At 34.1% G+C, this 23342-nt stretch overlaps 2 protein-coding genes across 2 annotated transcripts; one reads left to right on the top strand and one right to left on the bottom strand.

Moving 5' to 3' along the window:
- The first annotated feature begins 1988 nt into the window (after nucleotides 1-1988).
- LOC123196964 (polygalacturonase-like) lies at nucleotides 1989-3540 on the top strand. Its single transcript, XM_044611127.1, has 4 exons — nucleotides 1989-2432; nucleotides 2525-2814; nucleotides 2902-3130; nucleotides 3235-3540. The coding sequence occupies exons 1-4, from the start codon at nucleotides 1989-1991 to the stop codon at nucleotides 3457-3459; spliced, it is 1188 nt and encodes a 395-aa protein (XP_044467062.1). The 3' UTR covers nucleotides 3460-3540.
- Nucleotides 3541-20151: 16611 nt separating this feature from the next.
- LOC123195955 (2-alkenal reductase (NADP(+)-dependent)-like) lies at nucleotides 20152-23018 on the bottom strand. Its single transcript, XM_044609832.1, has 5 exons — nucleotides 22724-23018; nucleotides 22428-22605; nucleotides 21867-22033; nucleotides 21233-21315; nucleotides 20152-20606 (listed from the first exon to the last, which is right to left on the bottom strand). The coding sequence occupies exons 1-5, from the start codon at nucleotides 22955-22957 to the stop codon at nucleotides 20228-20230; spliced, it is 1041 nt and encodes a 346-aa protein (XP_044465767.1). The 5' UTR covers nucleotides 22958-23018; the 3' UTR covers nucleotides 20152-20227.
- Between the last annotated feature and the right edge of the window lie 324 nt (nucleotides 23019-23342).

The following is a 23342-nucleotide window of genomic DNA, read 5'->3' as shown; positions in this document are numbered from 1 at the left end:
ATATTTGTGTCCAAATCCAAGATTGAGTCATTTTATTCAGAGTATTGGTTTTAATTATGCTGACATCATTAACGTGATAGTATAACCTGATTAACTCAATGGGTGAACCTTAACTCGACAGAATTAAACTGGTTCAATTTAGTGAGTCTAAAGACTAAAATGAGTTTTACCTGTACCGGATCTAAGTTACCATTGGTTCCACCGACTAGTTGTGTCTAACTTTTAAAACAACGAAACACTCCTTAAAAAAGAATTCAACAAATGTCAGAGAAAATACAGAATGTTTGGGTGGAGAGAAAACTATGTTTTGACCATAGTTTAATGTAAGAGACTTGTTATTCCCCATTTATTTTCATTACTTTTCTTGATCACAAGAAACCAATTTTCTTATTTTTCCTTCTTTTCCATGATTTTTGGTATTAATATTCTAGACTCCGAAAGTATAAATACAAGCATCGTGATCGAATAAAATAATATGAATTATTTTCCCCACTGTTTTTCTTCCACATAGTATTCTCCTCTCCTTTCTGTAAATTTTAAATAAGCAAATTCGGTATTAAATTGTGCTAGATATTCAAATTTCTGTATTCTAAGGGAGGTGATAGATGATGCATAAAATAGTCAATAAATAGTAATGAATCCGTATACATTTTCTCAGTATAGAGTTTTAGGCCATGAATCGATGCAATGGAATGGTTAAAAGTTATCGAATTGCAATCATTATAGTGGATAAAATCATACAATACTTGCTTCGCCAAAAAAGTAATTTACTTTATTTTGGATAAATCATGTTTTATACTTTTATATTATTTATATTGGTTTGAGTGTAACTAATTTCTATTTTTCATTCCATAAACTCTCTTATTATTTTATACTTTGTATTTCAAATATGATCCATACATTTTTGTGTGGTGGCAATTGCATGCATCTTCATATATAAGTATGTATGTATGTATGTATTATTTTTTAAAAATTTTATAGATATATATAATTTAATTGATCGATTTAGTCTATGGATTAAGGGTATCTAAGATTTGATAATGTGGAGTGTTTTTCTTTTGGGGTAACAACAATTAAAGATATCGAATAATCACATTTTTTAAGCTTTCATATGGAAAGAATTAAACTTTTCACTATCTTCTATTAAAAAACCAACCAACTTGCTTTCAAAATAAAGCAAAAAAAAAAAAAAAAATTATAATTGTATTTGTTTGTTATATTCAATAGAAAATAGTAAAAATTAGATTTCTTTTGCATAAAAAAATAAGAAAGTTTAGTTCCTCCAATAAGAAAAACTTAGAATTCAATCCTTTCAATCAAGAATATATTAGAAAAATTTTAGAATTTTGGAGTATTTGAGACATTTTTAAAGATTATAATATAAAAGTTAAATTTTTTTTATTTTTTTTAAACATAGCCTATAATACAATACTGTTTACAATATATGATAAAAAAAATTAGTTTTTCAAGAGACGATATAATACTATATACAATACAAGATAATAAAAATTAAGTTTTGAATACACAATATAATATTATACACGATTCATAATATAAAAAATTAAATTTTTGATACACAATTCAACAATACTGTAAACAATGTGTTCTTTTGCATGTAAAATATGACAATAATAAATAGCCACATGTTTATGCCTAATAATATTCAGATACTGTGTGCACTGAAATTAATTTAGAAAGAATACAGAAATAAGGGGAAAATATTAATGGACACAACCCCAAATTCCATACAAAAAAGAAACAAATTAAAGTTCCTAATTACTAATTAAATCCTTTCCCAAACCAATAAGGAAATTAAATTAGAAGTTTCTGAGTACACTAATATTACAGAATGATTACTTCATGCATTAAAATATTCTATATGTGGCAAGCTTTCTTTTCTCCAAACATGATTTAAATCAACTTGCCTATAAATAATCCATGCAATAAGCCAAATTAACTTCATCAATAAGCCATTTGAACAAGAAGAAATGGCAAAACAAATGAATTCTTTTATTCTTGTAGTTCTTCTTTTGATCCTTTTCTTTGATTCATCAATATCAATTCCTATGACTTACAATGTGGTCAGATTAGGAGCCAAACCCGATGGCATAACTGATTCATCAAAAGCCTTTCTTGATGCATGGACTAAAGCTTGTGGCTTGACTGAGGCAGCAACGATTTATGTGCCAGAAGGGAGGTTTTTGCTAGGAAAAACTGAGTTTGAAGGTGGATGCAAGAACAATAATATTACCATACGCATTGATGGCACTCTTGTGGCTCCAGCGGATTATAACTTAATTGGAGATGCTGATTATTGGCTTGTTTTTCACCTTGTTGATGGCGTTTCGATTAGTGGTGGTACTCTTGATGGCCAAGGTGCTAGATTGTGGACCTGCAAAAGGACAGGGAAAAGTTGCCCTATGGGCGGCACTGTAAGTCAAAGGTTTTGTGTACATAATAAATTTCTAGCTTGTTGAAATTTCTTGAAAGCTTTTCAAAATATTTTTCTTGTGTTTATGTGCAGACACTAAAGTTTATGAACTCAAATAATAGTGGGATATATGGGTTATCGTTGATAAATAGCCAGATGTTTCATATAGTTATCTATAAATGCGACAATGTGAATTTGCAAAGAGTTACGATTTCAGCTCCATGGGACAGCCCTAACACCGATGGAATTCATGTGGGATTTTCAAGCAATGTCACTATCACGAACTCTTACATTGGCACTGGTGACGATTGTGTGTCAATTGGCCCCGGTACTAACAATTTATGGGTTGAGGGTGTTGCTTGTGGCCCAGGCCATGGGATTAGGTAAAACTTTTATAAATGTAACAATATATTTAGAGAGATGAAGATGATTATTCCCGGGTGTTGACAATTGCTGTGATGTTGTTACAGTATTGGCAGTCTTGGCAAGGAAGAAGATGAGAGTGGTGTGCGAAATGTGACAGTTAAAAATGTGAATTTTACAGGTACTGATAATGGAGTGAGGATCAAAACTTGGGCGAAACCTAGCAGTGGTTTCGTTAGTGACATTCTTTTTCAAAATGCCACCATGAACAATGTCAAGAATCCTGTTATTATTGATCAAAATTACTGTGACCATAAGGAAAAATGCCCAGATCAGGTAAGAACGTCACAAGTTTATTATTCTGGACAAAAATTTACCCTTTATAAGGCTATTTCCGACGTTGAAATTCTTACACTATACCATTTTTGTTCATGCAACAGGTTTCAGGAATCAAAATAAGTAATGTGACATACCAAGATATAATTGGAACATCTGCAACTGAAGTGGGTGTGAAGTTTAATTGCAGCTGGCAGAATCCATGTTCTGGGATAACGTTGGAAGATTTGAATCTGACTTATAAGAATCAACCAGCTAAAGCATTATGTAGCCATGTTGATGGCTGTACTCGTGGTTTCGTTCTGCCCGATAGTTGTTTTGGCAATTAAAATATGTTATAGAGAATAGACAGGCAAAAATGTTAAAGAATTTTTTGATACGTGTTGTCTTTTTGTACTGCAATTTGCTATGAGAATGCATTTCTTTAAAATCTTAATTAATAATAACTGTTATTGGAATTCTCTCACGCCAAAGCTGGGTAGATAAAGAGACTTTTCTGCGTACCATTTGTTGAATCTCTTGTGCCTCACGCAAATCGAAAGCTAGCTTAAGAATTAGTATTCTCACGTTCACATACCCACATCATATAGAATTTTATTTATTCAAACAATCAAACAACTCTCATTTTGCTGAAAATGAACTATGAATCCCCCATAAGGAAGCAAATTAAATTAAAAAAATTAATACAAAATAATTTATAGCATGTATGTACCGTGAAGAGCAAAATTAAGTGTGGAAAGCAAGAAGTTGAGGTGGCGTTAAAAAGAAAACTGCCGGAGGGAAGTAGAGGAGCTGTAAGGTAAAATGACGGGAAGTATTAAAAGTTGAGTAAAACGGTGTGCTTTGACAAAACGCACCGTGTCATTAAAATGTAGCAATGAATAAGAGCAGGTCTGTCTCTTTCGAAAGGAAAGATTGCAAAAGCAGAAGTTTAAAGTTCTCTCATCAGAGAATTGGCCGCACGGATAAACGATCTGACAGTATCGAAGATTGTTTTCTGGTGACAGTCTGATTAGATTCTGGTGAATGGTTCAGATTACATGTGACAGTTGGCAACAGTTATACAATTTTTCCCCTCTCAATTTCTTGTATAAAAATGCTTATTGTGTTGTAAAAAGTAGTTAAGAAATAAAGATGAAGGTTTTTCAGTTCATTCGAGTGTATTAGTTTCCTCTGTTCAATTAGTTTTCGTTTCATGGTATCAGAGCCTAAGACTAACGTCAATGGCTGATTTTATGTTTGATTCATGCAGTCCTGGTTCATCAAGTCAATACAACAGTAACATATCGCTACAATCTAGTCGAATGCCACAGTTTGGGAATTTTTCAACTTCTAGTCTATAGATCGTGAGTTCGAGACTAACAGAAGAAAATTATCATTACTGGCGCGCTCAAGTCTTGGTCACAGTGGGAGCACTGATCTTGAGGATCATTACAGGCGCGCTCAAATCTAGTGAAACAAACTAATCCTTAATATCATGTATGGAAAAAATGCGATAAACTCTTAATGAGCTGGTTGCTAGCCTCGATCTTAGAATCAATGTTTGATCATGTGGCCAAATGTGCTTGCTACTACCAGTGATGTTTGGAGAGCCTTAGAGTCTTATTTTGTTACAGAGACTAAAGTTAGGGTTGTTCATCTGAAAAATACTCTGAAAACCATGAAGAAAGGTGTTCTAAGTGTCAGTCATTACATTAAAAGAATGAAGGAAATAGCTGATGCGCTAAATGCTAGTGGTTAGTCTATTTCAGAAGGAGAACTGATTGCTTTTATAGTTGATGGCTCAGGTGCTGAGTACGACCCTGTAATTGTCCATGTGTATTCAAAATTAGATTCTCCTGGTGACAATATTACGTTGGCTGAGATCAAGTTCATTTTGCAGAAGTTTGAGCAACGTATATACAAAAATAATTTGTTGACTTTAGATGCATATGGTAGCACTGTCAATTATGCTAATAAAACTAGAGTCAATAATGCAGATCCTTGTAGGAATCAATATGATAGAAATGCTGAGGAAACTAGGAGTTATAATCAGGTTGGTGGAGATCAGGTTGCAGTAGGTGCAGGTAGTAATGAAAGGGCTAAAGGAAGGTTTGATGTCCACTGCACTGGGAACAATAGAATGTCTTCGGAGACTGGAAGTGATGAAGGTCAGAAGTCCTCAGCTGCTCTTTATATGTCATAGACTTCTAATCTCTCTTAGCCAGTACAAAAGGAGTTTCGGCAACAGGGTATAAACAATATGCTGAATCAATCAGGTTTTGCAGGTTGGAATGTTACTCAAGAGGTTCCCGAGGTGAAAAACAATGAAAGTAGAGCACCTACCAATCATACTAGTATCTCAACCAAGTCTTTAATAGCCACATCAGAGGTGGTGAGTGATCCAAGCTGGTACCTTGAGTCAGGGGTAACAGGTCACAGTCTTAGAACTCAGTAAATTGGATGCCAATTCACTCTACACCGGGAAACAACAACTTCAAGTTGGCAGTGGTGAATGCTTGCCAATCATACACACAGGTCTTGTTCATTTACCCATTCTTGTTTCAAATAAAAGCCTATCCTTGTTGAATACTTTGTGTGTACCAAGAATAACCAAAAACCTGATAAGTGTTTCAAAACTAGTGATGGACAATCCTGTGTTTATTGAGTTTACTAACAAATTTTGTTTTGTCAAGGATAAGGAAACAAGGCTAGTGCTTCTCTATGGAGTTGTCAAGGAAGGGCTATATCAGCTAATGGTTTCCAACTCTTCTCAACTTGTTAGTCAGTCTTGCCATGCTAATACTTCCCAAAGAAACCCCTCTGTTGAGTGTCAAGAGTTAAGTAGTATGAGTTTTCAAATAAATAAGGTTGATTTTGTTATGTGGCATAGGAGAATAGGCCACCCTTGTAAGCAAGTCATGTCCCAAATGCTTGGTACTGTATTCATTGCTTTCAAGTTTGATAATAAAGATTTCTTTTGTGTGGACTGTCAGCATGGTAAAAATTGTCATCTCAACTTTCCTATTTCAAGTTCAAGAGCCAAAGGTCCTCTAGATCTAATTCATACAGATGTTTGGGGACCAGCCCTAACATTATCTCAAGAAGGTTACAGGAATTACATACACTTCTTGGATGACTTCTCTAGATTTACTTGGCTTTATCCTCTAGAGTCTAAATCTCAAGTATATCATGTTTTCATCCAATTTCATAAGACTGTAGAAAGGCAGTTTGATAGGAAAATCAAAGGAGTTCAAAGTGATTGGGGTGGTGAGTTTAGACCCTTAGCTAAATACCTTCAATCTCATGGGATAGAATTCAGACATCCATGCCTATACACTCACCAACAAAACGGGAGAGCAGAGAGGAAACATAGACATTTGGTTGAAACAGTACTAATGTTTTTGTCTCAAGCCTATTTACCTTTATCCCATTGGTGGAATGCTTTCCAAACAGCCATATTTTTGATAAACAGACAACCATCTTCTGTTCTTGAATACAGCTCACCTTACCAAGTTTTGTTTCATGAAACTCCCAATTACAAAATGTTAAAAACCTTTGGGTGTGCTTGTTATCTCGACCTCAGAGCTTATAATCAACATCAGTTAGAATTTCACACCCAAAAATGTGTGTTTGCGGGGTATAGTTTTAGCCATAAGGGATACAAATGTTTGAGTGCTAGCGGTCAAGTCTATGTTTCTACCAGTGTCAGGTTTGATGAGGTTGAATTTCCTTTTAAACTTAATCCCGAATTCGGTGAGAATTATGATAGAGAAAATGTAATTGTTCTGCCTGATTTGAGTTCAACCTTGAGTATGTTTCTTCTTTAAAGTCAATCTAAACAGGTTGATATAGCTCCTGAAAAAGACTCTAAAGGCACTGAGTAGGATCCTATATTCTTGAGCAAACTTCGGCAGTCAGTCCACAATACCCTATTCAATTCTTCAGCCAACCACACAGTAGACACTATTAAAGGAAAATCTGACCTTTTTTGTGAAAACCACAATACAATTGCCTGCATTGTCACAAAGTCCATCTATTAGTAAAATTCAAAAAGATTTGTGTTTAAACAAATCTTCTGCTACCTTTCAGTCACCAGAAACTATTAATTCCAAAGATATGTACACAACTGTACAACTTGAAGTTCAGTTTCCTGGTTTGGATGAATGTGTGACAGAGAGTTCTAAAGAACTTAGTGCAATAGATGAATAGAATAAGTGTGATCTAGCACCTGTTCGAGCACCAGCTTGTTCACTGCATCCTATGGTTACTAGGATGAAAACAGGGAGTTTACCTCAATCTAGAGCTCATGTAGTGTCTTCATGGACTGCAGAACCTAAGAATGCAACAGAAGCTATTGTTGATCCTTTGTGGTTTCAAGCAATGCAGGATGAATTTGAAGCCCTGAAAAGAAATCAAACATGGACTTTAGTTCCAGCTTCTAGAACTCAACATATAGTTGATCACAAGTGGGTGTTTAAAAAGAAGCTAAATGTTGATGGGTCTCTGCATAAATTAAAAGCAAGACTGGTGGCAAAGGGCTTTCAATAGACTCCTGGAGTAGACTTTCTCGAGACCTTCAGTCCAGTTGTAAAGGCTAGTACTATAGGGGTAATTCTTGTCCTAGTTGTGTCATTTAATTGGAGAATACATCAAATTGATGTAAATAATGCATTTCTCAATGGAGAATTGCTAGAGGAAGTGTTTATGACACAACCTGAAGGATTTGTGGATAAATCTTGTCCTGATTTTGTGTGTAAACTACAAAAGGCACTGGATGGCCTGAAGCAAGCCCCAAGGGCTTGGTATGATAAGCTGTAGGGCTGGATTCGAGCCGAGCCAGCTCGAGCTCGAGCTCGGCTCGGCTCGGTTCGAGCCCGAAACGAGCCGGGCTCTGCTCGGCTCGGCTCGATCGAGCTCGAGCCGAGCCCGAGCTGGCTCGGGTTGGCTCGGTATATTTTTTTAAAAATTTTTTTATACAAAACGACGTCGTTTTGATCCATATATATATACAAAACGATGTCGTTTTGATATAAAAAACGAGCCGTTACCGAGCCGAACTGAAAACGAGCCGAACTCGAGCCAGCCATTAAAAAGCCAAGCCGAGCCCGAGCTGGCTGCTAGCCGAGCTCGGCTCGGCTCGAATCCAGCCCTAATAAGCTGAAGCAGGCCTTGCTAGAGGTTTTGAAAATTCCTTGGCTGACTCATGTTTTTTTGTGTTTAAGAAGGAAAAACACACTAGTTTATGTGTTAATCTATGTAGATGACATCCTTCTTACTGGACCTGATTCTTAATTCATTGAAGGTCTAGTGGCAGATTCGAACAAGCAATTCTCACTAAAAGGTTTGGGTGAGATAAGTTTCTTCTATGGACTAGAAGCAAATAAAATTGATGGTGGGTTAGTGTTGTGTCAGAGCAAGTATGCAATGGAATTGTTGAATAAAGTAAATATGCAAGATTGCAATGCACTGATTACTCCTGTGACAGTAGGAGGGAGACTGTTTGCAAGTGATAGTCCTTTGTTTGAAGGGCCTACAATGTATAGGAGTGTGATTGAAGCATTGCAGTACCTTACTCTTACAAGGCCAGATTTATCATACTCTCTGAATAAGCTTAAGCCAGTACGTCAAAGAGCCTACACAACTGCAGTGGCAAGCTGTGAAACGTGTACTCAGGTATATTCAAGGTACTTTGAACTATGGCATCATGTTTAAGCCTGCATCATTGTTGAAGGTAGAGGCTTTTTTGGATGCTAACTGCGCTGGGAACCTAGAGGATAAAAGATCTACTAGTAGATATTACGTGTTTCTTGGGGGAAATTTAATTCAATGGAGTTCCAAAAAAACAAAAGATCGTGGCTCTTTCATCCACTGAATCAGAGTAAAGAGCATTGAGTCAAACAGCTATAGAGTTAGCATGGTTGAAGACCTTATTTGGTGAGCTAAAAATAGACTGGTTTGGACAACCTGCGATCTGGTGTGATAATATTAGTGCTGCAGCTAGACCTGGCCACGGGCTGGTTTGGCCCGTGAACCGGACCGAAACCGGAACCAGAACCGGTAAACCTGGAACCAGACTGAACCAGAATCGAAACCGGATTTTGGCGGTTCGGTTCTGGTTTACCTAAATTGGAACCGTGAAACCGTCAGTTCACACCGGTTTATGAACCGATATATAAACCGACGGTTCATTGTGCTGAACAGAAAATTTTTGAATTTTTAGAATTTTTTTAAAATTTATTTAAATAGACAACGGTTCCCTGGGCTTGCAATAGGTCCCCTGCAAATTTTTGATAGAAATTGGTCCCCTGCAATTTTTTAAATTACAATTTACCCCCTTATTTTTTAATTTTTTTCAAAAAATTTTTTTTCTATATATATACCAATTCAAATTTCATTATCTCAAATTTCAATCTCTCTACTACTCTCACTCTCAATCCTTCAAACTCTCATTCTCATTATTTCAACTCTTAATACTCTCTCAATCTTTCAATTCAATCAAATTCTCTTAAATTTAATTAAATTCTTTCTTAATTTTTTATTAATTCTAATTTATATTTTTATTATACAATTCATAATTAATTATAGAATTTATTTCTATAATTAATTTTATTTATTATTTTTGTATTATCTTTCCTAATTAATTATATAATTTATTTATATAATTAATTTTATTTACTTTTTTATTATATTTTATAATTAATCAAATAACTTATTTATATAATTAATTTTATTTATTATCAAAAAATGACAAAGGTAAGAGAACTACGTAGGTTTTGATTCTTCTAATCCCCAAGAAGATACGTAGAAAACTTAATTGAAAAATTAAGTCCAAGCCTTTCTTTTAATTTTCAATTATTGTAATTAATAATTTAAAAATTAAATCAAGATCATGTATTAGAATTAACGGTTCAATATCGGTTTCGAACCGAAACCGTCGGTTCCGAATCGGGGCCATAAACCGGAACCGTCGGTTCCGAACCATGGACGAACCGTCCTATTATGGTTTCGGTTCAGAGTCCTTATGTTTTCGAACCGTGAACCGACGGTTCACAAACCGTGGCCAGGTCTAGCTGCAGCCTTATCAGCAAATTCAGTATTCCATGGCAGGACCAAGCACATCGAGACAGATGTGCATTACATTGGGGAGCAGGTAAGGTCGAAGGCAGTATCCATACAGTATGTACCAACACTACACCGGACAGCAAATATACTGACTAAAGCTTCATCTGCTGCATGTTTTGAAATACTAAGAGAAAAGCTGCGGTTTGCAGAAAGGACAGAAGTAGGTGACATTAAAAAAAATCAGAAAGGAGAAGAAGGAAATATTGAATCCAATAAAAGAGATGATGAGGAAGGAAGTGCTGAAATACAAGAGGAGTCAGCTTAAGAGAGGAGCAGGTGTGAAGCAAAGAATACTGGTCCGTCTGAAAAAAAAAATGAGGGAGGAATATGGTGGAAAAGCTGAGATGTTGATTGATTGATATTTTAATTTTACTCTCCTTGACAATTCCAACTGGTAAGTTGGAATTGAGGGAAGATGTGAGGAGAAAAATTAAGTCTGAAAAGCAAGAAGTTGAGGTGGTGTAAAAAAGAATTGTGCAGGAAGTACAGGAGTTGTAAAGTGAAATAACGGGAAGCATTAAAAGTTGAGTAAAACGGTGTGCTTTGATAAAACGCACCGTATCATTGAAATGTAGCAACAATACTTGTGCATATGCCTATGGTTGGAATGAATATTTGTCAAATGAAGAAAAGGCAAATAAAATAGACAACCATGGTTGTTACAAATACATGTAACAGAGGTGAAAAACAATATATATATAACTTAAAGTGTATTGAAAATTAGTATAATGGTAATAATAGAGTTAGTGTATTGTATAATATAATACATATTATCAATACATATTAATATATCTTTTTAAAAAAGTATGATGTGACAAGAATATATAGGAGAAATTTTAGAATTCTCAAAGTTGATGGCATAAAAATTCAAAATTTTATTGTTTTATTATTATTCTTTTTTAACGATAGATGTTAAGATACAATATATTATATGACATGATACCAAAAATAAGTTTTTAATACACGAATATTTTAAGCGATTCAACTAACATGTAGATAACATTTTCTTTGCATGTATAGAAACAAATTAAAGCTCGTAATTACTCATTTTAATTTATGAACTACGGGTACAATATTATAGAAGAAACAAATTAAAGTTCTTAATTACTAATTATATCCTCTCTGAAACAATGAGAAATCAAATTAGTAGCTTACTAAATACACAAATATTCCATATTTGTTACCACATGCATACATAATATTTTATGGCAAGTTGTTTTATCTTCAATCATGAATTAAAGCAACTTGGTTCTATGCCTATATATACTCCATGGAATAAGCCATTTTAACTTCATCACTAAGCCATTTGAACAAGAAGAAAAGGCAAAACCAATCGACGAGTTTTTTTTATTCTTGTAGTGCTTCTTTTTATCCTTTTCTTTGGTTCATAATAGCAAATTCTGTGAGTTGCAATGTAGTTTTGTTGTACCCAAAAATTGGCAATTAAAATATGTTATAGAGCATAAGTAGGCGAAATTATAGAATTTCTTGATAGGTGTTGTGTCTTTGTATTGCAGTATGCTATAAGAATGTATAGCTTGATAATAATAAGTGCTAGCAAACCTCTCTTATCTCAAAAATTCGTGAGTCGTGCCAGGAGCTCATAGTAAAGCCTGTAGATTATAGCATAACAGAGTCTGCAAAATTTAAAAAAAAAAATCAAAAATTAAAAATCTATGTGGGTTGATCTATAAAAAAGCTTATAATGGTAGAATCCTACCGTGCCGTGAGCCTTGAGGTTTGGTGGTCAGCAAGGCCTATCAAGGCTCACATACCTATGGCATGTCCGGCATTACCATTCTTTAGCCAAAGCTGACCACCACACGAATTGCTTTTTATGAATCAAAGAAAAGGATCAAAAGAAGCACTACAAGAATAAAAGAACTCTTTGGTTTTGCCTTTTCTTATTGCTCAAGTGGCTTATTGCATGAGTATTTATAGGCATAAAAGCAACTTCACTTAATTCTTGTTTGAAGATTAGACTTGCAATAAAATGTTTTTATGCAGGCAGTTAAAAATCTTGAACATTTGTGTATTTAATTTGATTTCCCTTTTGTTTAGAAAGGATCAAATTGGTAATTAGGAACTTTGAGTTGCATTTCTTTTGTGAGATTGTGAGGTGTGTCCACTTCCTATAATATTGTTCCCTTCTTCTATAAATTAAAGTTGAGAATTGTATATTTTCTCAAAATTAGTCTCAAAGCACAAGTGTGGAAATATAATTATGCATAAGCATGTGGTTATTTGTTATTGTCATATAGTACTTGCAAATGAAAATGTTGCGTATGTGATAGTTGAATCGTGTATCGTATTGTGTATTAAGAATTTAATTTTTTATATCGTATATTTCATATAGTATTATATTGTGTGATATATCTTTTTAAAAATAATAATAATTAAATAATAAAATTTTTTAATTGTTATGTTATCATCTCGAAAAATATCTTAAACACTTCAAAAATTTTTAAATTTTCTAGATACATTCTTACCACATCATCACTTCTTCAAAAATATATCAATTTTTTTTATAAATTTTAATATAATATATATATATATATAATTTTTATTTGTATTATATCGTACAATATGTATAATATATCGTATGATTTTAAAAGCTGTGATTTCCCATATATATCGTTCACTTTTATACATAAATAAGATATACTTTTCAACGGTAGGAATATGCACGTGTTATCAATCTTTTCTTATTTCATAACATGCAAATTGAAGAGTGTGACTTTAATTTTTGAATAATCTTTAAATTTAACACATATTCTTCAACCTATAAAATCAACACGTATTCTTCTTACTAAACATAGGATTTCTACTGAGGGAAACATTTAGAGCCCCCTTGAATGGAATAGAGTTTGTATTATTGAGTTCAAAAAGAACACATAACACAAACATCAAGTGCACATACATGATTGCTTGGAATGGAAATTCCATAACATAATAAGATCATAAAAACCAATTTAGTCTAGTTCTAATCCATCTTTACTCTCTCTATTAATTTTAGTTTGAACTAATTTAATGGTATTGAATTACAATTCAACCTTATGAGCTTAGACCAATCTGGCTCTTAATGTCAACTAAAAAGTTACTAAAATTTTAATTATATTATCATAATATCACTGGCTTGCTCAACTAATCTCGTTTGATTGGGTCAAGACATTAAAAGGTAGAACCAAGAATCGAAAATTAAACAAAATATTGAATGAAAATTCCTGAATTCTTATTGCTTTGAAATTAGGCTAAAAGACTATATTTCACCCAAGGTTTCCTGAAATAACAAATTCTCATCAACTAAATTTAGAAAACTCAAATACCTCCTCATCATCCATTTATTTTAATATTTTTTAATTAAATTACTTATTTACCCTTGACAAAAACCACCCATCATCCATGAAAATAAACACCAACTAGGAATCGGAGAAGCCACTCATGAGGACGACGAAGACGATGAAGTAGGTGAACTAGAAGATATTGTAAAAATGAATTTCAGACTCAAGAGATTTTGTATAGTCTCGAACCACTCACTGATAGTATTCGTATCACTGAAACCGCATCACCTTCTTCATCGTTGTCATCCAATAGCTGCTTCTCGAGTTCTTGAAGACAATTAAACATCTTCTTCTCTGAATCTTACGCTTGAACTCGATTTTGCACCGTATTATGATTATTATTATTCACGAACAACGAATTCGGGGTAATTTGTTGATGAGGCCGTAATTGCTGTTGAAGAAGCGGCAAGCTGTAACAGTGCTCCTTGTCTGTCTTCATTGCTTCATCACTGTCGCTTTCACCTCTGTTACTGTTGTTGCTTCTCCGTCGTTCATCCCTTATCACTGGTTTGTCTCCATTAGTCATTTTCATCTTAGTTATGTCCAGTTTCAGATGAATTGTTTTGTGGTGTTGATTGAATTGATTGGAAGCTGTGTTGTGAGGTTTGATTATGCTGAGGATTGTTATGAGTGGAGTGTTGTTTTGTGACTGGAATTGGTTCTGGGAATCGGGAGTTGGTTGTTTGAAGGTTCCTGGGTTTGTGCACATAATCTGTTTGTTGAAATTCCTCTACAGCCAGATGGCTTCGCAAACTGAGCATTCGGTAGGAGATGAAATAACTTTATTCATTGAAAATTAAACAAAACAAAAAACACAAGAAATGGAGTAAAGAAGAGAGTCTGGAGAAAGAGAAAATGAAGGTGATAAGTGCTTCCGCTACAGGGAAGTGTTAAAAAGGCCAACAAAAAGACTATTGTGTCCCCACCTTTTATAGATTTTATTAACCGAAATGCTTTATGGGTGGGTATTTGGCTTTTCCAAACTTAACAGGTGGTAAATGTAATTTTAGAAAACCTTGGGTGGGACATAGTCTTTTGGCCTTGAAATTACAGAGTCTCCATTTATATAGAGGGATTTTAAAAAATTACAATGATTGATACAAATAACAAACCTGCAAGTTGAAACAGCAATTCACCGTTGGATCTGGATCAACAAACATCGTAGCTTGGATGAAAACCGAATTAAATCACACTTTTCTTCTCAGATTTTAGAGAGAGAAGAGAAAAAGAGGAGATATGAAAAGTATCCGAAGAAATTAGAGGGTTCAAGAATCTTCCACCCTTTGCTAATACTTTTCAACGGAACGACACCGTTCTGCCCTTTTGAGAATAAAACATTCCCAAAGGGTCGAAAATGCACCGTTTTGGAGTTAATAAAAGAATAAACGAACTTTACAATAAAATGACTGGTTTCCCAAAAAAAAAAAACCAAAGGAACCAGATTGAGAACTGATACAGATGAGAATTCACCAGTATACTGTCCTCTCAAAAACTCGTATTTTGCATTTGGAGATCAGCCTTGACAGAAATCCTCCCTGAACCTGTAGCTCAGAAAACATCTTGCAGCTTAACCATGAATTAGACAAGAGCAATCTCATTCATATCCCAAATAAGGTTAGATTTGAATCGAATTTATTCAAACTTGAGTTTGAGTTTGGTTCGAACGACCCAAAAAAAGCTAATCTCAAAGAAGCTCAAGCTCGAGTTTGCAACGTCAATATTTTTGAGTTCGAACACAAGTCTTGGAATGTTTAACTCGTCAAGCTTGCACGTTAAAAATTTTGATAAAAAACGATATCGTTTTAACTGATATGTATTAAAACGACGTTGTTTTACTAACAAACTAGTAAAAGCTCGAGTTCAAATCGAGCCTGAACTCGAGTTTGAGTTTGAACTCGAGCTTGAGCTCAATTACATGTAAATCAAGTCGAATTTGAACTCGACTTTGCTCAAATCCAACCATGATACCAAACACAGTTGATCAACCAAATATTGTGCAGAACAAACTTACCGCATTGCAAGTGTTATTATTTTTGCTTTGAGGGATATCTCCTCTACTTTTGATAGTCATTTTCTGAAGCATTGTTTTCTTCAATAGAATTAACATGGAGAACATAAGAGTCATCTCTATTAGAGATACCCATCCTTATCTTCAATTCTTCAGAACTCTTGGCAGAGAGAGGTTTGGTGAGCAAGTTTGCAATCTAAAATTCAGTGGGGACATACTGAATAGACAAAATTTTGGAATCTACTTTATAACACATCTCTCAAAATACATACCTTTATACATAATATAACCCAAAGCGATGTGCACAATTGAAACTCTTAAATCATACAATGAAAAAAGAGCATGTTATTAAATACTTATACTCAAGTATACAAAAAGGTGTAACTAAATAACTAAAATTCATAATTAAATAACCATCATCTCAACAAACAATGTATGAAATCCAACAACTCAAATAAATGCATCAACACAACTAGGGCTCAATTAGAATCGAGCTCGATTCTCAAACAAACCTTAAACAAACTAAGCTCAAACTAGCTCAGGCTCGAGCCTAATAGTTCAACATTTTCGAACTCGAGCTCAAACTTGAGCTTTGGAGTGTTTAGCTCGTCAAGCTCATAAGCTAAAAATTTTGATACAAAACAACATTGTTTTGATCAATATATATTAAAATAACGTTATTTTAATAACAAACCAATTAAAATCTTGATTTGAGGTCGAGCTCGACTCTTTTGAAATGAGTCAAACAAAAGCCGAGCTTGAGCTTAGTTTCATGCAAATCGAACTAAACTTAAGTTCAGTTTGACTTGAATCTAGCCTTAAACACAACCTATGAAGTCTTAACTAAAAGCATAAATGCATAAATAACATAAAATCTAAAAATGACAATTTTGTCTCTCACCCTCATGTAACAGCTTGAGCTAGACTATTGGCTCTATTGTATAACCTCGCTACTCATCTCTACCTATAAAACCATAGAATTAGAATGCATAAGTAAAAAACACTCAATAAATAGGTGACCTCTCGACACCCTACACAAAGCATAAATTTGAAACTAAGTCTTCCATCACTAAGTCTCTATATATGGTTAAAACAAATGTTTTTCGACACTCTTCTTTGTCTATCCATAAATTCGCGACACCCTTGTGCACTACGTACATACGTCGTCTCACATAGTCTACTAAGGTCTAAGTTGATCTTAATATATTTGATACCCTAATGAAAGCAATTGACATCCTAAATACCTACCAAGTATTATGTCTTGTGCACATACCAGTCTAACTATTTGGCTAACTAGCTATGATACCCTGATTATATGAAAAATTTGTCGTAGTCCCTCTCTTACCACACATGTCTAGCTATGGGACTACTATTTGTATTACCAGCCTAGGGTAGCTCTTACCATAGGTGCGTATGTGATATATCTCGCTAACCACGTGAGAAATTAATTGAAATGCCATCATGCATACCTGAATTGAACTAAACTATTTGGCTAATGACCCTTAACGTTAAGTGTATAATGTATCTTATAAGTATCTATCTCTCACATAGTCATATTGTTTTTACATATCTTACCACTTTCATACACAATTGGTGGCTAACAAGGTGTACACCACTTTTCTTAATTTTTCCTATTTTCGACCCAAATTTGACTTGGTCAGGGTCTATGTCATCTTTCACAGAGTCAGACACTTTAAGTATGGCTAGTTGGCTTAATTGGATTTGTTACACCCTTTCTTTACGCTTTTTTTTCTCTGCTCCTTTTTTGCACATAGCCTAAGGGTAAAATAGTATTTTTTTCTCTTATTTCTTTGTATTCACATAGGTGTTCTTTAGCTTTACCTTCCCTGTGTTCTTCACAAAGACCACACATGAGTGTCTTTTAATTTTATTTCCTCGTGTTCTTTATAACTCCAACACAAATGTTCTTTATGCTTTACATGGGCCCCACTATTGGGGAGACACACACGAGCGTGTATCTCATACCACACAACAATGTGAGTTTCTCCTTAGGACGAACATGCTACTTCTCATGAATTATTTCTATACAAGAGAGATATAGATCGTGTGAGTCATCACACACAACCATGTTTCATGATCTAAAATTGTCTGACCTATCGGTTTCTAAGTTTTTTAGTTGTGCGAACTATGTTCTAGCAAATCCAAACACAATCAAACAATTACTACATGTCTAAAAATCTTTTATTGACCAATTTACACACCAATATAACATCAAAATCCTCATATCATGAAATTTATCAACCAAACTTCGCAACTCTTATCGTACAGGATTATAACTACAAATCATCAGGTTAAAACAAGTGGATTCCATATTCAAATAGCATTATTAAAGTCATCACATTCATCATACAATATTCAAAAGTCTAAATCAAACCAAAAATCGAGTATGATCATAATCTTATACTTAGAATTTAATTAACCAAAAGAATACCATACTTGCTTGTCCTCTGACATTCAAGTAAGGTCTTTGCTTGGCTAAAAAATTTTCAACATCCAAACTCCCCTTAAGACTCCTTTGGTTGCTCTTCTTTTTCCTTTAGTGGCCATTCTTTTTATTTTATAAAGGATTTGTGTGCAAAAATAACAAATATCAGTCTTGCACCTTTTTTATTTTATCTACTAGACACAACACACGAGCATGTGTTCTACTATATACAGGCATGTGTGGTGTTCCACTATACACAGACGTATGTGGTGCTACTTAATAAAGTTAGTTTTTGAAATTGATGCAAAACTGATCTTATCTATAAATTCAAATTTAATAATGACATACGGTCATGTGCTCTTCCACACACGGGCGTGTGCCGTTTTGTACTTAGTTATTTTCACATGCTCAATATGAAATGACTTTCTACCCTTCCAAGGCATGAATAGGTGTCACATTTTTAGTGCATGATTGTCCTTACATAAATCTCATTAAAATTCACAATTAAGTACAAAGAAAATACTAAAATGTTTTTAAGCTTACTTTGCATACTTGGTCTTTAACATAGTAAACATCTATTTCAATGAGTTTTGTCTTACTATACAGAACAAACTTTGAAGCTAAAGACTTGGCACCCTGGTTATCATACCAGACTACAACATTGTCCAAAACTTTGACCCTCATCTTAGTGAGTAAGTCTTTTAAGCATGATATTTTTGTTACTACCTGACTAAGAGACGTATACTCTGTCTATGTGGAAGACAATGAAACAACCTTTAGTTTTTTAGAAGTCCATTTGATAATATTATGTCCCAAAAATACACAATAACCACTAGTTGATCTTTTGTCCTCCAAATCTCCAGCCTAGTTAGCATTTGCATAACTTTCAACTTGCGGCAATAAGTATAGTTTGAACATTAGGCCTTGATCAAGAGTGCCTTTGACATATCTAAGCATTCATTTACAAGCTTGCCAATGTTGAATGGTAGGAGCCTTAAGAAATTGGCTCAACTTTTTTCATAACAAAGAGATATCAAGCCTAGTCATAGTGAGATGCCGAAATTCGCTTGTGGTGCTTCTATATGGTGTAGGATCATCAAGTAGGAGATTATCATCTATAAAAAAAATTGGTTCCAACAACTAAAGGTGTGGCAAAGAGATTACACTCATATATTCTTATTCTTTCTGGTAAATCAGTAACATATCTTGTCTGAGACAAATAAATGCTTGAAACTCAAAAAGGACAAATAACACCAACATCAAGTGCCCATACATGGTTGCTTGAAATAAAAATTTCCATAGTATAATATATTCATAAAAATTTGAGTCAATTTCAAGTTAGGCTTTGATCAAATTTAGCCCAGTTCCAATTATGTTGTACAGTAGTTCAACTGTTAAATCAAACCAATCTAACCATCATGTCGACATCAACATAACTAAAAGTCTTTTTATAATTTTAATTACATTATATTGACATCACCAGTTTGCCCAACTAGCCTCCTTTGACTGGATTAAGGCCTAATCCAAATATAAAAACATTGGATAAATATGTTTTGGGTTAAATCTCAAAGGCAAAATTGTAAAGATGTTGAGTCCAAAATAGATAACATCTACGCATCCTTCATTAATTTCCAATAGTACAAATGGGCAATTAAGGAACAAATCAAAAATTATATGCTTAATAGTGGAAAAATGAAAATACAATTAAAGGAAGGCATAATAGATTGTGGATATTTTTCAATCCAATAAATATGAAAAGAAATTAGGAAGGCTTGAAAAACATAAGTGATAACAACACTCAAAGATATCAAACTATTATAATTTTTCCTAATAAAGTGATTAAACATTATATATTTTTATTGAAAAGATTGAACTCTTAAATTTTTTTATTAAAGGAATTGAACTTTCAAATTTTCTTATAAAACGATCAAATTTACAGTATTACCTATTAAAGGTACTAAACAAACACAATAAAGATTGTTTGTTTTGAAAGCAAAGTGACTAATTTGGAACTTTTAACAGGAAATAATCAAATTTTAATCTCTTTAATAGGAAAATCCAGTAGTTCAACCTCTTCAATACTAAAAATTTGAAAATTCAATCTCTTCAATTGAAAAAAAAAAAACACAAAGCTCAGTCTCTTCAATAAAAAAAAGTAATAATTTGATATCTTCAAATGTTATTATCCTAATAACATATTAGTCTTTGGAAACAACTACCACTTGTTTCCCAACATTGCGACCACTAAATAGACCAACAAGAGCAGCAGGAGCATTTTCAAGACCTTCAACAATGTCTTCAAGATAAATAATTTTCCCTTCTCGGATCAAAGGCAACACAACCTCCAAAAACTTTGCATATTCATGAAAGTAATCAGTGGCAAAGAATCCTTTCATCTGAATCCGTTGAAAAACAATGTTCATCAAATTGTGAACACCTTCAGGCTGCCTAAGATTGTATTGTGAGATCATTCCACATGCTGTAATTCGACCATGATTTCTCATATTTTGAAGCACTGCATCAAGCATTTTTCCTCCTACGTTCTCAAAGTAAATGTCGATTCCCTCAGGAAAGCACCTGAAAAAAGAAAATAAAAGTTGATGAGTTTCCATCATTCTTGATCCTAAATTTGAAAGAGTAAATTAAAGGTAGATCTAATATCAGCTAGCCTAATTTGAACGAGTTCATTTCTAACCAAATCTTTAGCTAGCTAATATTTAAGCCAAGTCAAGCCTACAATTGGTTGGATCTTGAATTTAAGATTGTTCGAGCTAATGTACAATATCATTTGAGGGTTGTAGGCAAGATGAATATTATCATTGGCTGGTGAACAGTATCTCTGGTAGGATAAATAGTATTATTAAATGAAGGAACAAGTTGTTCTCGAGCTAAGTTGCTAAGCTAGAGCTCTAGCTCGAAATAAACTCATTCAAGTCGAATCATATATTTAATTTAAAACAACTCAAATCAAATCTACTCCGAGTACTAGCTCGGTAACTCAACTTAAGATCAACTTGTTTTTCCATTTGAAGACACTTTCATCCTGTTAGTGTCACTATTCACCCATAGATAATCTTTTTGTAATATTAAGCATCAACTTAAATAAACTTAAACTTGAATTGGGTATTATGAATTCAATTTGAGTCCAAATTAACCTTAGAATAGAATCCACCCCTAGAGTAAATATATGAAACAAAACTTACCTTTTCAAAGCTCCGTTCAAGTCTTGCTCCTCTTTGTAGTTGAAAGCATCATCGAATCCCAACTTGTTCTTCAAAATTTCAACCTAAAGTATTGTACGAGTGATTGTCAGAAGCATTACTCAAGTTGAATTATTGCATAACAATTAAATGTTTAATTGCAACAAACCAGTAACTCTACGCAGGGATAAAGCCACTAAGGGCTGAGTGGCGGCTCACGCGCCCCTCACCCACACCCACACCCCGACACCACCCCCCCCCCCCCCCCCCCCCCCTCCTTTCTTGGAAACTTAATGACTCCCTTTCTATTTTGTATTTGTAACAAAACCCCCCTTTCTTCTATTAAAGTAGTTAAGTTTCTATTAATTGGTGCCTCAAATTTTTGAGTTTTATTGCTTTTTTTTTTTTTTTTGTATTTTTAATCTATAATTTTTAAATTATGCCTACATTTCTTTTAAATAACTCCTAATGGAGCAAAATCCTAAATATATAGCTGATTCTTGGCTAGTATTTCATTTATTAAGATTAATACTATATACATTAAAAATGGGTATAAACACAGGCGTGGTATACTAATTCTTTGTATAAGAATTATTATTAATTAAAGAATGAAGATTTTCGTGGAGCCATTGGCTACCTTTTCTTTACTTCCAGCGCTTCCAACGACATAGCAGCCCATTAATTTTGCAAATTGTCCAACAAGTTGACCAACAGCGCCTGAAGCTGCTGAAATGTACACATTTTCTCCTTTTTTGGGAGCAGCTAATTCATAGAAACCGGCCCAAGCAGTGATGCCTGGCATGCCTATAGATATACAAAAAACTAGATGTAAATTAAAAAGTGAATAGGCTTTGTGTTGACATTAAGAAGTTAAATCAAGATGCATATAAATATGAATATTTATGGTGGTTCCGATCCAATCCAAGCCTTATAATCCCCGGTTTGAGCTCCAAAGCTTATGCACAATGTTAGTACAAAGCTGCTGGTGGGGTGTTCAATGTCATCAGAGGAATAAGCAGTATTGGTGAGACAAACAATGTCACATGATAAACAAATAAGCCGATCTCAATAGAACTGAAGTTCCAATTCGAGATTGATTTGTTCAAGCTAAGCCATAGATTTGAGGTAAGCCAGCTATATGCATAGAAACATATACCATATTATATATGAAAGGCAGGCAAACACCAGAAGGACTCACCAAGAATTCCGGTATAATAGGACAAGGGAACATCAGTGTGATGGATTTTGAAGAGACTTTGAGTGTTGTTGATGAGACTGTATTCTTCCCATCCCACAGCACCCCAAACCAAATCCCCTGTCTTCAATTCTGAATGCCCTGAATCCACAACTCTAGCCACTCCAAATGCTTCCAGTGGCTACACATATTTTTCACCATGCATATGCATACATCAAAATGAACAAGAAAACTTCGTAAAAAACAAAATAGGACAAAAAGAAACCCGAAACCCTTTGGCATTCAAGTATAGTGCTTACCGATTCAAGTGTGTAAGATAAACCAGGAATTCCCAGATTCTTCATCCGGTTCCCCATTAGAGGATCGCAAGACACGTAAAGATTCTTGACAATAACAGCATTTGAACCAGGTTCTACTTTCAAAGAAATGGAACTTGTTTTCACCTCCAAGTCTGATTCTTTTGGAGCTCCATTAGCAAAGTGCTTCAATATCACTTGCTTGTTGTTCACCACTACTTCACTGTCACTTGCCATTTCTCCTTTTTGCTTAGCTATATTTTCCCCAAGTCAAATATTTTTTTATTTCTTGAGTCTTTGTGATGTTGAAGCGTGAAATCAGCAGTACTTATAGTCGCTGTTCAGCTTGATATGTGTCAGCAATGACGATGCCTGTGCAGAAAAGTAGAAGAAGGTAAAAGCTTTGTTTACTTTTCCTCATCTGACCAAGATTATTCTCTTCTGTACAAATTTTAAGCGTATAAATTTGAATCAAAATTCAAACCTATCTCTTTATTGGTGTAAATCCCGTTGGCTTTAAACTATAAATCTGAAAAATCCAACAAACTTGGAGCGAAAATATTTTCAAGAAATGTCAACGTATTGAATGATAGACTTGTAAACCTTCTAGTGTGATCAGAGT

Source organism: Mangifera indica, chromosome 14, assembly GCF_011075055.1.
Source record: "Mangifera indica cultivar Alphonso chromosome 14, CATAS_Mindica_2.1, whole genome shotgun sequence".
Classification (NCBI taxonomy): Eukaryota; Viridiplantae; Streptophyta; class Magnoliopsida; order Sapindales; family Anacardiaceae; genus Mangifera; species Mangifera indica.
The sequence above is the reverse complement of the archived record's forward strand: the minus strand, read 5'-3'. Positions and strand labels throughout refer to the sequence as shown.

What these genes read in the sequence shown, in the direction of transcription:
- LOC123196964 (XM_044611127.1), top strand. Translation starts at nt 1,989, where the DNA reads ATGGCAAAACAAATGAATTCTTTTATTCTTGTAGTTCTTCTTTTGATC. An exon ending in GTTGCCCTATGGGCGGCACT is followed by an intron (nt 2,433 to 2,524) that starts GTAAGTCAAAGG and finishes GTTTATGTGCAG; the next exon opens with ACACTAAAGTTTATGAACTC. An exon ending in GGCCCAGGCCATGGGATTAG is followed by an intron (nt 2,815 to 2,901) that starts GTAAAACTTTTA and finishes ATGTTGTTACAG; the next exon opens with TATTGGCAGTCTTGGCAAGG.
- LOC123195955 (XM_044609832.1), bottom strand. Translation starts at nt 22,957, where the DNA reads ATGGCAAGTGACAGTGAAGTAGTGGTGAACAACAAGCAAGTGATATTG. An exon ending in CTATTATACCGGAATTCTTG is followed by an intron (nt 22,034 to 22,427) that starts GTGAGTCCTTCT and finishes GTATATCTATAG; the next exon opens with GCATGCCAGGCATCACTGCT. An exon ending in TTGAACGGAGCTTTGAAAAG is followed by an intron (nt 20,607 to 21,232) that starts GTAAGTTTTGTT and finishes TTCTTTTTTCAG; the next exon opens with GTGCTTTCCTGAGGGAATCG.